Source organism: Prionailurus bengalensis, chromosome E2, assembly GCF_016509475.1.
Source record: "Prionailurus bengalensis isolate Pbe53 chromosome E2, Fcat_Pben_1.1_paternal_pri, whole genome shotgun sequence".
In the NCBI taxonomy this organism is placed as follows: domain Eukaryota; kingdom Metazoa; phylum Chordata; class Mammalia; order Carnivora; family Felidae; genus Prionailurus; species Prionailurus bengalensis.
The window spans coordinates 48,604,150-48,625,343 of record NC_057352.1 but is presented as its reverse complement, the minus strand read 5'-3'; the positions used below and the strand labels follow the sequence as shown (position 1 = coordinate 48,625,343).

The window sequence follows — 21,194 nt, the reverse complement described above, 5'->3', positions numbered from 1 at the left end:
TTGAACCAGTAATGTTCCCTCATGTTGAGGTGCTACAGACCCTGCTCCTTTGCAGCACCCTCAAAAGATAGTAACTGGGTGCTGAGGAGATTAAAAACTAAGAGCCTTGGGCTTCAAGAGAGAAATACTCCCATATCCACACACTTGGCATGGAAAATATGAAGCCATCCATCTTCAAATGTACCATGTGACCCTGGACACCAGGCAACTCTGTGATAACTATTATAAACTGAAGACTAGAGATCTCCCTTCCTGTTTACCAAGTACCATTCAAGTCTTCAGATTCTTGTACAACCCTACAGAAGAGAAGGGCCCCTCAAATACAAGTAAGATTAAATTTATTACTAGCCACAGGGCAGGTTCAAAGTCCAATTAAAACTGATCTATCTAGAGAAACACATCACTTACTACACCTGAATGGTGTGGAAAAAAATCCATGCTGACAACTTTGTGGGGGTTCCATCGAGGATTCTTGAAGTTCTTGTATAGAACAAATCTAGAAATATAGCCAAATGCTATTAAAACAATGGCCATGACCATCATGGAGAAATGGGGAGCAAAAATCCTCAAAAGCCCATGCCAAGCCTCTGAAGAGAATAAACTGTGATTATAATGAGTATAAAAGAATCTTGTAGGATGTTTTATAATCTCTCAGGACAAGGAGGAGGAGGCAAGGAGAGAGGAATGAATCCTCCATTTCTGAAGAGATTAATTTCTCTGCAAGTCCCAGAAAAAACATCAACAAACATGAAGACCCAAAGGAAAACTTTTTAAAGTTCCACATATCTGATTCTGAAGGTTAAAAAAAAAAGAAAAACGAAACAAATCCCAGAACTTCTTCCTAGGGGGAGTGACATCTTCATTGTCAGAGTCTAGAGCCTAGGATTAGCCCAAGGTCCTCAAATACGGACACGTGTCACGAGGTTGGTACCAATATGTTTTGGTAGGTAAAGAGGAAGTCATCCTTCTTAGAATGGAAATAGTAAACAGCCAAAAGGAATACAGTTTCCTACTCCTCATTAAGGCTGAAATTCGAGATCTCCAAGTCTTGACTCAGGCCACATCATTAAGATGCTGGAGGACAGAAACCGCAATGGCTAGAATAGTCTTGAGGGTATCCATTAAAGCAATTAGCATTCTCAACCTAACAGTGAGCAACTTTCAGCCCTTGTAAGAAGAATGCCTTAGGACCAGCTTTAAGCCATATTATAACTAGAGAGCAGCAGGCAGATTCTTGAGTCTCACCTAGAAATCTACACTGGCGTATTAAATCTTAGGTCCTTGGGGAGCTACAAAAGGAAACTGTAGTCTCTCAAAGTATATGCATGAGCCCATTTAGAATAGATCCTCTCTGTTCCAAGTTGAGGACCCAACTAATGGTGTTTGCCTTGCTTTTCAAGAGGATGAGCATTCCATGGCTAGTTATGCCCAGAACAAAAATTCATAACTAACAACATGAACTTTGATTTTTTAAAAATACATTAAAAATGAAAGTTGTGGCAGATTTGGGGACATATCAAGGCACAAGACAGGCATAAAATAGAAAAGACACTCTGGTCAAATAAGCAATTGGGCATAAATGGCTTTGTTTCCCCTCTATTTTACTTGTTGCCCTAGCCATCTGGCCCTAGGAGAGGGGGGAGGGAGAAGGTAAGGAGCAGCATACTCAATAAACTCTTCACTTAGATCAACCAATCCAGTTTGGAGAAACATGAGTTGGGCTGCCATGACTCCCAAAGTGAAAATGGAAGTATTCTTATTTAGTCATTTGAAACCACTTTTCAAGTTCATTATTTAATGGAGGGGCATAGTCTTAGATGATGAAAGGAGGCTTCCAACCATGGTTATGGAAATGCTATTCCATGTTATTCCTTTGTTACAAAAAAAAATACTATAGGAAATAATAGACCGAGAGAGATAATAAAAGAAAGACAACACAAGAGAAAAGGAAAAATAAGCCTCAGAATAATATGAAAGAAATAGGGGCATGAGTATCAGGGGAGGTAAAGTAGAGGGGAAAAATGAAAGAAATGTCCATCCATGTATAGTTGAAATTCTCTATTCCTGGCATCTCTGGCAATAACTGGTTTGAATTTTTTTTCTTAAGTTTAACTATTTAAATTAACTTCCTTAAACACTTTTTGGCATTGGCATGGCACCAATCATGTCTTATACATATAGTCAAACACACATAGTTGAAGCTGAAGCTGGCTTTCCTTCTGATAGTGTGTACCCATCCTCCCAAAAAGATTATGCCCACAGGACAAGCAGGATATTGAAACACGGTTTACTGGCATCTCTGTGTTTGTACCTGCTCTCCTATTTTATCTTTAAACATGCTTGGACCATTCTCATTGTTGGTACACTCGTGAACGAAGGAATCAGGACAAATGAAGCAGTGGATGAGCAATTTTCTCTTGCCTTTTGAACTACTGGCATTTCTATGGTTTGAGGCAAACTGAAGTTTTTAAGCAGGAAAGCCTTTTCTTTTCTCACTTTTTAAAGATGGCACAGTGGTAATCCAGTGATTAAAGCTCATTGTCTGAATGATAAAGCTTCTGGTCCACTGTGTCCTGCCATTGTCACAGCTCCTTCTGATTCAATTAGGGACAGCACACTGGGGGATTTCTGCCTGGTTTCCATGGACCCAAGACTTTTATTTTTATCACATACTAACTTGGTTTTAAACAAAGCTTTGAAGCTTCCCAGGGCTAATCTTTAATGAAAATGGAGAGGCAAATAAAAAAGGCTGAAATAAATTCCAATGAAAGCAGCAAAAGTGTTAATTCAGGGAGGGTGGAAGGAGATAAAAATGAAATTGGACTTTAAAAGAGGCAAGGACAGACTTGGTAAAAAGAAATACTCAAAATTGAACAGTGATGAGATTAGTTAAAAGAGTTTGGTTTTCCATTTCATTAATTTTCTCCACTGCCTGAAGTATCATTTTAAAAAGTAGAAGATTAAAGATACCAACAAGGAATCATTATTAAATTATATGGTTAGCAGGGATTGAGCAATGCTACTAAAACTGAGAATATAAAAGTCATTATATCTAAGCCTTTCTTTTTCCTAATTCTTTGTTTTCTGGAAATATTTTTTCACCGAAAAAAAATTCCACATTGATCCCAATCCAAAAGAGGTTATTTTTAGAAACTATGAAATCTGACCAATCTGATTAGGGTTATGAGACAAAATACAGACCTGTAGGTTAGTTTTGAAAGAGCAGTGAAAAATGATATATTTGGTCTTCATTTTTCTTTTAAAGTTTGTTTATTTATTTTGAGAGAGACAGAGACAGTGCAGAGAGAGGGAGAAAGAATTCCAAGAAGGCTCCATGCTGTGAGCACAGAGCCCAACTGTCTGGGATCAAATCTACATAACTGTGAGATCCTGACCTGAGCCATAGCCAAGAGTTGGATGCTTAACCTACTGAGATACCCAGGTGCCCCGATATATTTGGTCTTTAAAATCCAGGAGTTTAGCTACTAATAAATTAAAGCCAGGTTAAGATGAACTGAGGATGGGCAATACTGTGTTCCACATAGCTCTTTAAATGAAATTCTTTAAGTGAAATTCAAGTTTTTAAATTCTTTTCTTTAAATGAAAAAAGGAGCATCATACACTGGAACCAAGCTATAAAAAGCTGACCTTGTTTGAGGTGGTTAAAAACTTACCACAAAAGTCACTGATTTTCATAATAACTGAGCTTTGAGGTCCCCCAAATTATAGCATATAGGTGTTTTTCTTACAAACCTATACTTTTCTCTGTCTTCCTCTTCCTGGGTAGCAAATATCTTCCACTGGAAATGGGCAATGATGTTACTGCGGTTGTGAATAGTTATAGTTCGCTGACTGGCCAGAGATATGTAGGTTTTCTCAATGATCAAGGAATTCCTGTCCAGCCTTATATTCATGTCTATGGCAGCTCCATAAAGAGATAGAAATATTTTTTCACCTAGAAATTAACAAAGTATAAACACACTTTGAGATTTATTCTAGAATGATGCTACTAGGCAATTTTTTCCCCAAGATGAAGTGATAGCACAAGCACTAGACATTTTATTCTTTTTTCTCCCCCATCAATCCAGAAATCAGACATGATCAGAAAACTTAAATATTATGTATGGTGTAGTTATAGAGAATCAGACTATCTTATTTGGTCACTGTAAAAACCACATAAAATATGAATTTCTATGGTGGGTATGACAAGACCTTTTCTTCTTTGTAACATTTCTAAACCCTACAGCCTGACCACGAGGGTACTTGAGTTCTAGAATTATAACCACATGCCTCACTTTTATTCAAAACATAAATTGGAAATCTGATTCCTTTTTTAAATAAGAAATTGCTTTTTTGTTGTTGTTGTTTATTTATTTATTTCAAGAGAGAGAAAGAGATTGGGAGGGGCAGAGAGAGAGGGAAGGAGAGAGAGAATGCCAAGCCGGCTCCAAACTGTCAGCACAGAGTCCGATGTAGGGCTTGAACTCATGAACGATGAGATTATGACCTAAGCTGAAAACAGGAGTCCAGTGCTTAACTGAATCAGCTACCTAGGGCCACCTGGCCACCCAGCACCCTTCTTTTTTTTTTTTTTAATGTTTATTTATTTTTGAGAGAGAGGGAAAGCACAAGTTGGAGAGTGGCAGAGAGGGACACAGAGGATCCAAAGCAGGCTCTGCACTGAGAACACAGGGCCCAAAGGAGGGCTCGAACTCTTAACCATGAGATCATGGCCTGAGCTGAAGTCAGAGGCTCAACTGACTGAGCCACCTAGGCTCCCCGGAATTCTGATTCTTTTTTTTTTTAATGTTTATGGCTGAGAGAAAGAGAGAACGAGTACGAGCAGGGAAGGGGCAGAGAGAGAGGGAGACACAGAATGTGAAGCCGACTCCAGGCTTCAAGCTATCAGCACAGAGCCCAATGTGGGGCTCAAACTCATGAGCCACAGGATCATGACCTGAGCCAAAGTCAGATGTTTAACCAACTGAGCCACCCAGGTGCCCATGATTCTTAAAGTAACTATACCAAGTATATCTGGGAAGAGCTGAACATCATGCAAGGATCTAAGTCCAATCAAAGGAGATCAGGAAGAAAGAATAACTAACTTCATTAGTAAAAAGCTGACTACTTGAAAGGAACCACTTCTTTAAACAGCAGCAATGAAAAGAAAACAAAAATGAACCCCCCCCCCCACACACAAACACATACATACACACACACATTCTATCTGGATTACATAGTTACATAGTAGTTACATAGAAAGAAAACAAAATAGGGACACTGGGGGGCTCAGTTGGTTAAACATCTGACTTCAGCTCAGGTCATGATCTCACAGTTTGTGAGTTCAAGACCCACATCAGGGTCACTTTTGTCAGCACAGAGCTGCTTCAGATCCCCTGTCCCCCTCTCTCTCTGCCCCTTCCCTCATGCACTCTCTGTCTCTCAAAAATGAAGGAAGGAAGGAAGGAAGGAAGGAAGGAAGGAAGGAAGGAAGGAAAGAAAGAATTCTTGTCAACTTTTAAACTTTCTGATTAGCTAAATTTAACAATCTGGTAGGTGGAAAAACTCGTTGTTTAATTTGCATAGTCTTAATTATGGGTGATGTTGAACATCTTTTCATCTATTAATTCGATGTGTGTGTGTGTGTGTGTGTGTGTGTGTTTGTGTGTGTGTAGTTTTTTTCTGTGAGAAGCCTATTTTAGCCTTGGTGGTTTTCCTTTTGAGAAGTTTACCTTTTGGTTATCAATTTGTGAGATTTTTTTGATATTAAGAAAATAGTTTTTGGGACGCCTCCGTGGCTCAGTTGGTCAAGCGTCCAACTTTGGCTCATGTCATGATCTCACAGTTCATGGGTTTGAGCCCTGTGTTGGGCTCTGTGCTGACAGCTCAGAGCCTAGAGCCTCCTTTGGATTCTGTGTCTCCCTCTCTCTCTGCTCCTCCCCTGCTCATGCTCTGTCTCTCTTTCAAAAATAAACATTAAAAAAAATTAGCTTTTTGTCATACATGTTGCACTTTTTTCCTCTTTTAGACATTTGAATTTCTTTATGACTTTTTCCTAAGTCTTTTTTTCTGAGTCTTTATGTAGTCTAATTTAATTCTTTTCTTTATGGCTTTTCCAACCTGGGCCAGTTCACCCCTCCTTAGGCAACCTGGTGGTCCCCCGCTCCCAGGAGGTCACCATATTGATGCCAAACTTAGTGCGGACACCCGATCAGCGATCAGCGTAGCGCGCTACAGCCCAGAACTCCTGGGCTCAAGCGATCCTCCTGCCTCAGCCTCCCGAGTAGCTGGAACTACAGGCGCGCGCCACCGCGCCCTCTTTTCCTTATGACTTTTAAAAATAAGTTTATTTATTTTGCAATTACATTCTTATTTCAACTTCCACCTTCCCTTTAAAAAAATTTTTTTTTAACATTTATTAATTTTTTTTTTCAACGTTTATTTATTTTTTTTGGGACAGAGAGAGACATAGCATGAACGGGGGAAGGGCAGAGAGAGAGGGAGACACAGAATCGGAAACAGGCTCCAGGCTCCAGGCTCTGAGCCATCAGCCCAGAGCGCGACACGGGGCTCGAACTCACAGACCACGAGATCGTGACCTGGCTGAAGTCGGACGCTTAACCGACTGCGCCACCCAGGCGCCCCAACATTTATTTATTTTTGAGACAGAGAGAGACAGAGCATGAACAGGGGAGGGTCAGAGAGAGAGGGAGACACAGAATGTGAAGCAGGCTCCAGGCTCTGAGCTGTCAGCACAGAGCCCAACGTGGGGCTTGAACTCACAGACCATGAGAGCTGACCTGAGCCAAAGTTGGAAGCTTAACTGACTGAGCCACCCAGGCGCCCAATCCACCTTCCCTTTAAAAGTAGCTCCTTTGGGGCACCTGGGTGGCGCAGTCGGTTAAGCGTCCGACTTCAGCTCAGGTCAGAACTTGAGGTCCGTGAGTTCGAGCCCCGCGTCGGGCTCTGGGCTGATGGCTCAGAGCCTGGAGCCTGCTTCCCATTCTGTGTCTCCTTCTCTCTCTGCCCCTCCCCCCTTCATGCTCTGTCTCTCTCTGTCCCAAAAATAAATAAACCTTTAAAAAAAATTTTTTTTTAAGTAGCTCCTTTGAGGAGGGCACCTTTTGGGATGAGCACTGGGTGTTGTATGGAAACCAATTTGACAATAAATTTGATATAAAAAAAAAGTAGCTACTTTCTTAAACAAAGGAGACCATAAATAGGTCTGGCTCATTGTACTATTTAAAATGAGACATACATGATTTTTTTTTCCCCCAGCAATGATACTAAACTACCAGGCCAAAATTTTAGGAAAAATAGGACCAAAAAGATCAATGAGCATGCATAGAAGAACATATATGAACACATATAGAGAAAGCTCACAGAGTTAAATATTACACTGGAATTGTCTGTATCTTGCAGGGAACTTCAGTCCTTGGATGTGGCGATCATGGACTGGTTTCACCCGCAGAAGCCTAGCACAAGCAACTCATTTCTCTTTAGAGGAAAGTACCTGTATATCCAAAAGGTACAGAGATTTCAAAATTTTCAACATTTTTTAGGTACACAGCCCAATATAACCAGGACAAAACTCCATTTATTTGAATGAGCAGGTATAAGAAAAACAGAAACAGATTAACAAAGAATCATATACTAGAATCATCACATAGACTGAAAACCAACCACACTTAAAGAAACAAAAGATACTGAGAACAAACTGAGGGTTGATGGGGGGTGGGAGGGAGGGTAGGGTAGGTGATGGGCATTGAAGAGGGCATCTTTTGGGATGAGCACTGGGTGTTGTATGGAAACTAATTTGACAATAAATTTCATATAAGAAAGAAAGAAAGAAAGAAAGAAAGAAAGAAAGAAAGAAAGAAAGAAAGATGAACTTGAAGCTACACAAAAGGAGTGGGAAATCAAACAAAGATCTAGAAAATGTGAAAAAGATCTTATGTGGATCCTGAGAAACTTAACAGAAACCCATGGGAGAGGGGAAGGGAAAAAAAAAAGAGGTTAGAGTGGGAGAGAGCCAAAGCATAAGAGACTCTTAAAAACTGAAAACAAACTGAGGGTTGATGGGGGGTGGGAGGGAGAGGAGGGTGGGTGATGGGTATTGAGGAGGACACCTTTTGGGATGAGCACTGGGTGTTGTATGGAAACCCATTTGACAATAAACTTCATATATTGAAAAAAAATTTAAAAAAAAGAATGTACAGAAAAAAAAAAGAAAATGTGAAAAAGAGTCATACTCTAGGCTCTTATAGAAATAAAATCAAATCAAATCACCTAAAATTTTAAATCTCTAAAAATGAGATTAATAAGATAATTTTAATAATTTTATGAAAAATTAGTTAAATGGAATGTGGTTCCGAAAACACAAAAGGCAATGAAGAAGTAAAAATATATGAAAAATGAACAATGAATGAGTAAAAGACTAGGTAGATGGAGTGAAAATGTATAAAAGTGTTTAACTGGAAACTTGGAGAAGAAATATATAATAAAGCAAAGACAGTATTTCAAGAGATGATGGTTATGAGTTTTCTAGGATTGATTAAATGTATCACTTTACAATTCAAAAAGCCCAACAAATGTCAGGTGGAATAACTTAAGATAAATTAATACATGAATATATTGTAGTAAAAGAAAACTAAAGAAAACCAAAGACAGAGAAAATCCTAAAAACAGCCAGAGGAAAAGATAGATCTATCTTCAAAAGAGACAGATTATCTTCAAAAGGATGCATGGTTAGAAATACAGCTAACTTTTCAACTGAAACAATGGAAACTAAAAAACAAACAAACAAAAATGGAATGGCTTCTTCAATGTGATGAAGTAAAAAACAATGCCAACCAAAAAGTTATAGTTTTTCATTCTTTTTTTTGTCTATAAATATCTTTGTTTTCTCTTTATTTTTAAGGATTTTGTCAAAAAGTAAAGGATTATAAATCAGCATGATTTTTCTTTCAGCACTTGAATAATACCATGTTACTATCTTCTGGCTTCATAATTTCAGCTGAAAAGTTTCTCATCAGTATTATTAGTATGTCCTTTAAGGTAATGTGTCTTTTTTTCTTCTGACTCCTATTATGACATCCTCTTTGCTTTAGTTTTCAGTAGTATTTGTACTAACAAGTGGTTGCTAAGCTTTGTGAACCATGAATTAATGTCATTCAGCATTTTGGGAAAATTCTCAGCCATTATCTCTTAAAATATTTTCTTACCCCACTCTCTCCTCTATTTATAAAACTCCAATTATATGCATGTTGACCTTTTGACTGTGTCCTGCATGGCTTTTGCTTTCTGCTCTATTTTTTTTCCCATTCTTTTTTGTTTCTCTCTGTGCTTCAGTTTAGATATTTTCAAGTTTACTAGCTCTGTCTTCTGCTATGTACATTCTACTATTAAGCTAATAAAATTAGTTTTTCATTTTCAACATTGTATTTTCAGTATAACATTGGTATTAAAATAGGCCAATACATAAACTGATTACACTTCTGAATATCAATGTAAAGTCCTAAATAAAAAATTAACAATCATAATTCATCAACACATTAAAAGATACTTCACAACCAAATGGAGTTTATTTCAGGAATGAAAAGATGGCTCACTATTAGAAAATCTATTAATACAGAATAGATCTAAGGAGAAAAATTATATAATGTTCTCCATTGATGCTGAAAAAGAATTTGACAAAATTCAAACCATATTTTCTATTTTAAAAATTCAATAATATAGGAACTGAGAGAATTAAAACACAGTATAAAGTCTAATTAAAATGGCATTAAGAGGGGCGCCTGGGTGGCGCAGTCGGTTAAGCGTCCGACTTCAGCCAGGTCACGATCTCAAGGTCCGTGAGTTCGAGCCCCGCGTCAGGCTCTGGGCTGATGCCTCAGAGCCTGGAGCCTGGAGCCTGGAGCCTGTTTCCGATTCTGTGTCTCCCTCTCTCTCTACCCCTCCCCCGTTCATGCTCTGTCTCTCTCTGTCCCAAAAATAAATAAACGTTGAAATAAATAAATAAATAAAATAAAATGGCATTAAGAAACAGATCAATGGAATAGAATTAAAAGTTAAAATAGGGGGCGCCTGGGTGGCACAGTCGGTTAAGCGTCGGTCTTCAGCCAGGTCACGATCTCGCGGTCCGTGAGTTTGAGCCCCCGCGTCGGGCTCTGGGCTGCTGGCTCAGAGCCTGGAGCCTGTTTCTGATTCTGTGTCTCCCTCTCTCTCTTCCCCTCCCCCGTTCATGCTCTGTCTCTCTCTGTCCCAAAAATAAAAAATAAACGTTGAAAAAAAAAAGTTAAAATAGGCCCAAATACATGTTGGAGTGTATTATATTACAAAGTCAATTTTGTAATTGACCAAATCATTGGTGTAACAATAAACTTTTTGTAAAAAAAAAAAAAGTGCTTTTGGAACAATTTGGTAATCATAGGAAGAAACATATCCTACATCTAACAATAGAATAGATGTCAAATGAATAAAATATTTAAGTGTTCAACATGAAACCATAAAAGTAGAACAAGACACAGTATTTGTAACTTTACAGGGGAAAGTTTTCTAACCATGTCTCAAAATCCAGATTCCTCTAAAACATATTAAGAAATTTTATTACATAAAAATGAAAAAGAAACTTCTCATGGTGCAAAAAATTTAAGTAAAAACAAAAGAAAAAAAAGTGGTTAAAATATTTGTACCACTGGGAATGCAAGCTGGTGCAGCCACTCTGGAAAGCAATATGGAGGTTCCTCAAAAAACTAAAAATAGAACTATCCTACGACCCAGCAATTGCACTACTAGGCATTTATCCACAGGATACAGGCGTTCTGTTTCAAAGGGACACATGCACCCCCATGTTTATAGCAGCACTATCAACAATAGCCAAAGTATGGAAAGAGCCCAAATGTCCATCGATGGATGAATGGATAAAGATATATATATATATATATATATATATATATACATATATATACACCATATACACACACACCATATATATATACACACACCATATATATATATACATATATATACACCATATACACACACACCATATATATATATATATATATATATATATATACACACACCATATATATATATATATATATATATATATATATATATATACTGGAGTGTTACTCAGCAATCGAAAAGAATGAAATCTTGCCATTTCCAACTACGTGGATGTAACTGGAGGGTATTATGCTAAGTGAAATTAGAGAAAGACAGATATCATATGACTTCACTCATATGAGGACTTTAAGAGACAAAACAGATGAACATAAGGGAAGGGAAACAAAATTAATATAAAAACAGGGAGGGGGACAAAACAGAAGAGACTCATAAATGTAGAGAACAAACAGAGGGTTACTGGAGGGGGTGTGTAAGGGGGGATGGGCTAAATGGGTAAGGGGCACTAAGGAATCTACTCCTGAAATCATTGTTGCGCTATATGCTAACTAATTTGGAAGTAAATTTTAAAAAATAAAAAATAAAATTAAAAAAGGTAATATGGAAAGATCTCCAGGGTATATGATTAAGTGAAAAAAAGTAAGGTTTAGTTAGAACAATTCATAGTGTGCTGTTTTTATGTAAGGAGGGAAATTAAGAATATGCATTCATGTTTGCATCTATTTGCATAAAAACACTGGAATAAAATTAGAGCTGTGTGGGGTGAATGAGGTAAAGTAGAAATGACACCTTTCAATATAAACTTTTGATTTTTGAACACATGAATACATTACTCATCCAAAACTTTAATGTAAGGAAGCATTATAGGGCCTTCAGGAAACATGTAAAGCTGTCAGATAGCAATAGTAATGAGAGAAATATACACTAAAATACTATTTTGTAACAATTAGATTAACAAAATTCAAACAGTTTGAAATGCTGCTTGGTACTCTATTGGCAAGATGTGGAAAAAACAAGAATTTCCATATAATGCTGATGAAAATACAAATTGGTACAACCACCTGACTAACCAACTTAGTTTCCAATAAAGCTCAAGACACACTTGCTGTATAACTCTGCAATTGCACTTCCTAAAGACAATCTCATCCAGCTGCACAAGACATATACAGAGATACTCACTGTGGCACTGTTTGTAATAGCAAAAAACTGGGAAGAACATACTAATATTGAGTAGGAGAATAGGTAGATTAAAGCATGTTCATGGTGTTAAAATGAATCACAGCTATTTGTGTCTATGTGTCTAGATATTTAAAACATAAGGTTGAATGAAAAAGTCAAGTCGGGAAATGGTATATACAGTATGATATCACTTATGTGAAGTTTAAAACTACTCAAGACAATAGATACATTGTTTATGGATAAATATGTAAAAATAGCATTAAAATGTACCCAATACAGTTCCTCTGAGGACCAAGCCATGGGAATTAGATCAGGAAAGAATAATGAGAGAACTTCAAATCTATTATCAGTTTAGTTTTCCATAAAACATCTGAAAGAAATGTGTATAGCAAAATGTTGAGATGTGTTAAATATAATGGCTGTTGGTTATATTATTTCTGTGCTTCTGTAGTTATTTGAAGTTATTTCATTGCTTAAAATCTAATCAAGGGAAAAGATCCAAGGGCTTACTTATTTCATACAAATCTAGGGTCAGAGGGACTAATGTCACCAATTTGAGTTGCTCACTGCAAAACTGTTTTCCAGAAATATAGCAAGAGCCATTATACTCTTTTTGAAAACCATCTAATATTGATTTTTTTTCAATCTATCTTCCCCAAATCATCAGATCCACAAAGTAAAGGAAGCAGTAACTCCTGTCTTATTTCTACAACCTTAGAAAGTGTTCCCAATCCCAAGCTACTGAGAAAACAGATAGGATGAAAGGAATATTATGCCTGTGAGAATGGATAAGGTTGCTGTTGCCAGCATTGGAATTTTTGTGTCTCCTTGGAAGGCCTGTTCCCACTTGGCTTCCTTTTTAGTTTCTGGGGTTGAACGTTGTAATCATTGTAGATGAGGTTAACCACGGTCATTTATTATGTCCTAGTAAAAATATGTTTTGTGGAAGTCTCATTACATCTTGCCATTACATTTTGCTACTATCAAACAAACAAAAAAGAACAAAAAAAAGAACAAAATTAATTTTACAAAAAAAAATATGAAGCCAACTATATACACAATACATTTCATACTGTGGTTTCAGTACTTTCAGACAACAGAGGGTAATAAATAAAATGTATGAGTGGAGCCATAAATTCTCTAGCAACTAGCAGGTTGATGGAAAGGGTGTTTCTCATCTCTTCATCACAGCAGGGTCAAATTCACCATGCAAGTGAATTGCTGAATCAAACTTCATCAGAAGTGCTCATTCTCTGAAGGGCTCAGGAAACAACTTACTAGACTTGACTGAGCTTACCCAGCACATCGCGGCAATGCAAAGTCAGTATCCCCCATCTATATGGAAGGTAGTGTACGATTGAGAAAGTATGCTGGCTTCAGAGGGTGCCAAAGACCTGGGTTCAAGTTCCAGCTTTACTTAGGTATACGGTCATTTAATGTCTCTGGGCCTTAGTTTACTCGTCATTAAAATAAAGGGAGTTAGGGGCGCCTGGGTGGCGCAGTCGGTTAAGCGTCCGACTTCAGCCAGGTCACGATCTTGCGGTCCGTGAGTTCGAGCCCCGCGTCGGGCTCTGGGCTGATGGCTCAGAGCCTGGAGCCTGTTTCCGATTCTGTGTCTCCCTCTCTCTCTGCCCTTCCCCCATTCATGCTCTGTCTCTCTCTCTCTGTCCCAAAAATAAATAAACGTTGAAAAAAAAAATTAAAAAAAAATAAAATAAAATAAATAAAATAAAGGGAGTTAAATAAACACAAAGAACAATATGGTGGCTGCCAGAGGGGAGGGAAGTGGGGGGGGGGGCAAGATGAAGTAAATGAAGGGTATTAAGAGGTACAAATTTTCAGTTATAAAATTATCACAGGGATGAAAAGCAGAGAATAGGGAATACAGTCAGTAATACTGCAGTAATTTTGTATGGTGACAGATGGCAACTATACTTACCATGGCAAACAATTTGTAATGTATATAAATGTCCAGTCACCATGTTGTACACCCGAAACTACTATGTTGTATGTCAACTATACATCAATTAAAAGTTTTTTTAATAAAATAAATGGAGTTAAGAAAAGTCCTCTAATGTCCCTTTAAATACAAACACCTAATGACTTGAGTCTCTACTTGCTATGTAATTTACAGAAACCTCATTCCACCTTCCTAACAATCTCTAACCATCAGTGTGTCCAAACTTCTGCTATTCCCTATCCTCAGCTATGGAATAAGAAATGAAGAAAAGAAAACTAGGTCAAGGAATGTTTCCATTGCTTCTGAAACCACGTTACAACATTTACTCTTTTGTAATAACTATGTTCTGCTAGGTTTTCTAATTATAACAGCACACACTTAAATTAACTATAATAACCACACAATTGAAACAAAGCTTATGCAGCCAAGCCTGCATAGGTATGCTCAGATACATATTACTTAGTAGTTTCAACTGTAAGATAACATATTGCACTCAATTACTGACTATGTTGTATTTTGGTATTCCTTTATTGACCCTTAGGAGAAAAAAAAAGAACTTCTTTGTGGTTTATTAGAGTAAAATATAAAATGACTATAAAGCTGTCCTGTGAAGTACTAACATTATGATTGCTTGTATCTTTAATAATAATACATTATCATGCCTTTGGGGAAAGGAGCCTTTTTGCCAACTTCTGACATCTGAATTGAAATAGCTCCTCTTCAGTAAGAGACATAATACTTTTAAAATGCTGAGTAAGTGCATCAGCTCTATTTCCTTATTATGCCAGTGGTTAATGTCACCTTTAAGGTGACAGCAACCTCATCAGGGATTGAATAAAAAACAGTGCTATGGTCCTACTTTGGGGGTTCATTCAAGTAACCAAAGGTTTAATAAGAATGTCTTTTTTCTTAAAGCCTGTCTGAATACTAATATCTCCATGAACCCTTAGATTATATAAAGTTTCTCAACATCCAGTTCAAAGTGCAAAATTTAAGCAATTACCATTTGCTTGTCTTTTATTAGTCAAATAATATTTTCACTTCTCAGTTTTATTGAAATGATAGAACTAGTTTACTCAACTGTTCTGTTTTTTGTTTCTGTTTCTGTTTTATTTTGTTAAGAATGTAGTCTTGAGTAGTTGTTGTTTTATTTTTTTGAAGATTTTATTTTTAAGTAATCTCTACACCCAACATGGGGCTTGAACTCACAACCTTGAGATCAAGAGTCACACACTCCACCAACTGGGCCAGCCAGGCACCCCTTGAGTAACTGTGTTCTTAATCTCTTCAGGAGGAATTAGTTTATAAAAGGTATGAAGTTACTTCAGCTCTTCTGTTTTAGACCATAATTAAAAGGTAACTAAATCATTTCTGAGCTAAAATCAATTCCCTAAACAACTTGGTTTTACCACAGAAGAGCATATGCATAAGAAAGGAGGGAAGAGTTCTGGGTCAGGTATACACTGATAAGTAAAATATTAGATTGTGGTGAAATTTACACTCAACCTTGTTAACGGCTAGAGCACTGGTTCAAACTCTGATTGCCAAAAAAGCAAAATCTCCTAGCTGTTTAATCAAGAATGGAGGGCAAGCAACTGAAGGGCATAAACACAACTGTGAGAAATGTGATTGAGTACTTCCCACTGAGGATTATCAATGCTCCTCCTTCTGGAATATTGTTTGGGGAAGTGTGAAAAAAATCCATGCTAAATGTCCCTTCTCAAATCAATTCATACTTAAACAGCTGCAGAAAGTTCAGTCAGATGCTTATTTAGTGAAAAGAGACGGCAATGATCATAGCTGCATGGAAAAGCTCCATGATTAATTAATTGTGTTTAGACAGTCATTACTGTTTTTCACTAATGAAAGGTTATAGGTTCTGGTCATTGATAACCCACAATAAAGATGAAAGCATATTCTTATTAGTTGTTCATTTCATGTAAAGAAAAATGCTACAAGATAGTTTACCTACTTCTATCCGCAATCTTTAGAAAATGACTTCATTTGTGAACCAAAGTCTACAACAAACCTCACAGTGTGGAAATAAACTTTGCCACAGTGATTAAATTTTAGTACACAGATATTCATTTCTTTTAGCACAGGACTACAAATGTAAGTATGGGTGCCAATCCAAATACTTACCTAAAAGTAAAATCCAGATTGAGGGCCACTGAGAGAAAGCAGCTGCATTTCAAAGTCAACGGATTAAGGGAGTAAAAATGCACAGGGAGTGATACAACAGATTAGAGAGATGACCCACTCTGGTGGAGAAATCACCGCACAGGAGGTTAGAGTTTGAGCCTGGGTTCTAATAGTGCTTCTGGCTCCATATGCAATGTTGGGCAAGCCACTTAATTTCTTAAAGCTTCAGTTTTTCATTTGTAAAATCTAAGAACTAGATTTGATTATTAGTTAGATCTTCTCTCAAGCTTTGATTCTATTGATCTATGAGCACTCTAAGCTGTTAGCCTCAAAACCCAACCAAATAAAATTTTTTGACATTATACTCCTACCATGTGTACTTGTTTATAAATTATATATATACTATACATAATATACTAGAGTACGCATATGTGAAATGTATTAAAAATATGACTCAGGGGCAGTTGGGTGGCTGAGTCAGTTTAGGGTCCGACTTCGGCTCAGGTCATGATCTCACAGTTCATGAGTTCAAGCCCCACGTCGGGCTTTGTGCTGACAGCTCAGAGCCTGGAGTCTGCTTCGGATTCTGTGTCTCCCTCTTTCTCTGCCCCTCCCCTGCTTGCACTCTCTCTCTCAAAAATAAATACACATTTAAAAAAATATGACCCAAAATATTTAAAAAGATGAGTTAAACATGAATAATATCTTAAAGATAACTTACTTGATGTGTTTACCAACAAAAGATTGACTACACTTCATTCTTGTGATATAGTATCAAAACATGATTCTAAGGCCACATTTTTTCCAATACTTAATTTTAGGGTTTGACATTAACAAAAATGATACTCACAAAGATACAGAGATCCAGATGGAAGAAATGTATCAGTGACTGAATTTATTAACACTCATACTTTTCACTTTCATCCAGTATCAACACTAACAACACAAAGGCTTTTGTTGAAATTCATGAAAGAAGAAAGAAAGAAAGAAAGAAAGAAAGAAAGAAAGAAAGAGGAGAAAAGGCAGAAATTACCAATACTGGTAATGAAAGAGGAGATATCACTATAGATCCTACAGACATTACAAAGTTTGGGGTTATTATGATAAACTTTATGTCAACAAATTAAAATTTTTAGATTAAATGCAAAGATTCCTTGAAAAAGTTTACCAAAAATTATACAAGAAAAAAAAAAAAGAAACATCTGAGTAGATCTAAGTGTACTAAATAAGTTGAATAACTGAATAACTTACAACCTTCATACAAAAAGTCTCCAGGCCCAGATAGCTTGAAAAATGAATTTTTCAATCAAAGAAAAAAATAACATGAATATTAGAAATGACAACAAAACCCTTCCAGAGAATAAAAAAAGTAGAATAATTCCCTACTTGTTTTATGAGACCAATTTGTTTTTTCAGGTTAAAGACAAAGCCATTACATGAAAAGGTGAAATCATATATGATCATCTCAAAAAATACGGAAGTAATGGATGAAAGTCAATACCTGTTCAGAATTAAAGGTCTTAGAAACCTAGAGATAGAAAGGAATTTTCTTAATGTGATAAAGTGCCCACCAAAAGCATCATACTAAATGATGAAACACTGAGTATTTCCCCTCTGAGACTGAGAGCAAGAGAAGGATGTTTGCCATCATCATTACCATTGAACACTGTACTAAAGGCCTAGCTCTGCAAGAAAGAATAAGAAATAAAAGGCTTAAGGATTGAAAAAGAATAAAATTATCATTATTTGCAGATGACCTGATTGTATATATACAAAATCTAAAATCATCTACAGATAAACTGTGTCAGGAAGTTAATTTATCAGGGTGAGAAGATATAAAACACCGATATACAAAAGTCAACTCCTTTTTTGATATACCCTCCAAAATTAAGAAAATAAAATTAGAAGAAAAATACCATACTATCTATAAAAGGAAAAAATGGTAAAGTGTACTTCATAAAAATTAAATTCTTTTGCTAATGAAAAAACACCATTAAGAAAATTAGAAAAATAATCCACTGTGAGGAGATATTCACAATAATTATTTCTGAAAGACTTATATTGAGAATATATTTTAAAAAACTACAAGTCAAAAGCAAAGGGACAAACAACCCCATAAAGAATAGGCAAAAAAAATCTGAATACACACGAGAACAGAAGACATAAAAAGCTCCAAAGCACATGAAAAGGCACTCGACATTATTAGTCATATACAGAAATGCCAATTAAAAATGAAATACATAGGCTTTTGCTGACATTTGGCTGGTGATAACTTCATACCCAGTAGGATGACTAAAAATAAAAGACTGACAATGACGAAGAGTTGATGAGAATGTGGAGTAACTGGAGCCCTCATCCACTGCCAGTGTTGGGGGGGGCGGGTTGCGGTATGGAAAATGCTTCAACCACTTTAGGAAACTGCTTGGAAGTTTCGCAGAAAGTTAAGCAGTTAAGCATATACCTACTCTAGGACCCAGCAGCTTCACTCCTAAACATTGACCTGAGCAAAGTAAAAACATATGCACACATACAACTCGTACAAGAATTGTTATTAAAGCTTTGTTCATAATCGCCCCAAACTTCAAACGGTCTAAAGTTACACTAACAGGAAAATGAATGAACTGTGTATAACTGTACAGTGGAATGCTTCTCAGGAGCAAATAGGGAATTTCTGATACACGCAAAAACATGCATAAATGTCAAAGACATTATGTTGAGTGAAAGAAACCAGACACAAAAGAGGATGTGTTATGTGAGCACATTTATTTGAAGTCCAAGAACAAGCAATACTAATATGGAGTGACAGGACCCCAAATGTCTAGGATGGGGATGGAGAGACTGATTGGAGAGGGCATGAGGGACTCTCGGAAGCTGTGGATATTCTCTGTCTCACAGGGAGTGGTGGTTACACAGGTATTTACAATGTGAAAAAACTCATCAAACTGTACAGTGAAAATCTGTGCATCTTATTGTGCCTAAATTATACCTCAGTAAAAATGTAATTAAAAAATCACTTACACAAACATACAAAATATTGAATGTATAGGAATAAATCTAACCACAGTGTTTGAGACTTCTACCCAGAAAACTGCTGAGAGAAACTAGAGAAAACGTAAATACATGGAGGGATAAACCGTGTTTATAATATGATATATGGAGAGGATTACAGAATAGTAGGAAATAAATAATGCTGAACGATGTGAAAAAAGACATAAATTAGAGTCAATTTTACCAGCAAATTAAACTGAGGTTTGAAATAACCAAACTTCTCAACAAAATACTTTTTAAACTACTTTAAAATTGATCCCTAACCCTATAGGATAATAAGAACATCAAAGTGAGGTGAAGAATTGTAGGAAATAATGTGGTACCAAGACTGTCTTTTGTGGTAATGGCTTCTGTTAACCCTTGAGCCTCTCCTTTAACTACTGCATTGTGTGCATATGATGGCAGATTAAGTCGAGGGCCTGCCTGAAGTGGGGATGCTAAATCCAGAATTTACAAAACACAAAAGGGCAGGAGATATGATGGGGTTCAGCACACACTGTCCCAAAATATGGCACACCTTGGCATACTATTTCAAGTGGAAGGAATCCGAGAAACGGCAGATAAGAAAGGATTTTCTGATCTTCCACTGAAGCAGGCCGTAAAACCCACATGTGAGAAGTACCCTCCTGTACTTGGATGAAAGGAGCAGACTTGTCTGGAGACAGAGGGACATTGAGAGGAAGTTGTTTTCCCAAGTTTACTACACTTAGCTCATACCCCTTTTGGTCCTAACACATTTTTCCACAACTCTACTCTTCATCAAACCTAGCAAAAAAATACCCAGGTTTAACGACTTCTTCAAGGTCTTCATTTCTTTCTGAAAGCTCCCATGCCAAGGTGAGATGGGGAAATGGAAGGACCCCATAAAAATCAGCTTTTGTTCTTCTTCCTGCTTTCTGTTCTTGCCAGGACATGCAACCCCAGCCCACTTTACACATGCCTCAGAATGCCCTCCTGGTAAGGGACAAGGAGTTCATGATTCCTCTAGAATAGATGATATCTAAGGAAGGGCCAGGTGAGAAGGACCTGAGGAAGCCAGCATATGTGCATTCCAGACCAAGGCTCTATACATCTTGATGCCAAGGTTCCCTGGCTCCAAGAATAACACCTGAGCCTTGGTCTTCTAACCAGTTCCTGGATGCCTGAGGGGACACGTATACCAGAATCCGAACAAAGACAAGACCCCCTCCTTCCCTTTCTGAGTTTGTCGAATGCTGTGTCTGTATCTGAGCTCTCTATATCTTCAATAAATTCTGCTCTTATTTCCTGTGGGCTCATGTTTGATTTCCATCCTACATGAAGCCGAGGACCCTCTTGGCTGCTCCTGCAGGACCCCTCTGGGTCCCCAGACTCAGCCTGCCTGCATCAAAGGAAAACTTATATTAAATAAATGTATGCTTTTCTCTTCTTGATCTGTCTTTTGTTACAGGGCTCCACCCAAAAGCCTAGAAGGGTGGAGGAAAAATATGTTTTTCCTCCCCTATAGATATTGTGGTTGAAAACCATCATAAACAATAAACAGAAACTAAATAAATAAATAAATAAGCAGATATAATATATTTAAGTGATGAGATGCAGAACGAAAATAACGATGTTTAACATATTTAAGAAATAAAAGGGAAACTTGAAAAATGAAAGAGTAGAGAGCAATCAGATTTAAGAACAGATTTAATCAAGAACCAAATAAAATTTCAGAAAGCAAAATACATACAAGAATGGAAAAATTAAAACTCAGCAGATGAGGGGTGCCTGGGCGGCTCAGTCGGTTAAGCGTCCAACTCCGGCTCAGGTCATGATCTCACAGTTCATGGGTTTGAGCCCTGCGTCAGGCTCTATGCTGACAGCTCAAAGACTGGAGCCTGCTTCAGATTCTGTGTCTCCCTCCCCCTGCTCGCTTGCTCTCTCTTTCTCTCAAAAACAAATAAACATTAAAAAACAAAACAAAAAAAAAAAA

General features: G+C 37.1%; 1 protein-coding gene across 1 annotated transcript in view; it reads right to left on the bottom strand.

The window, feature by feature from the left end:
- The window catches only part of HYDIN (HYDIN axonemal central pair apparatus protein), a 347,254-nt gene that overhangs the window by 273,536 nt on the left and 52,524 nt on the right, over positions 1-21,194 (bottom strand). The window contains exon 7 of the mRNA XM_043599622.1: positions 3,754-3,955. Coding sequence (XP_043455557.1) covers positions 3,754-3,955 — 202 coding nt within the window. The remainder of the gene's footprint in view (positions 1-3,753; positions 3,956-21,194) is intronic.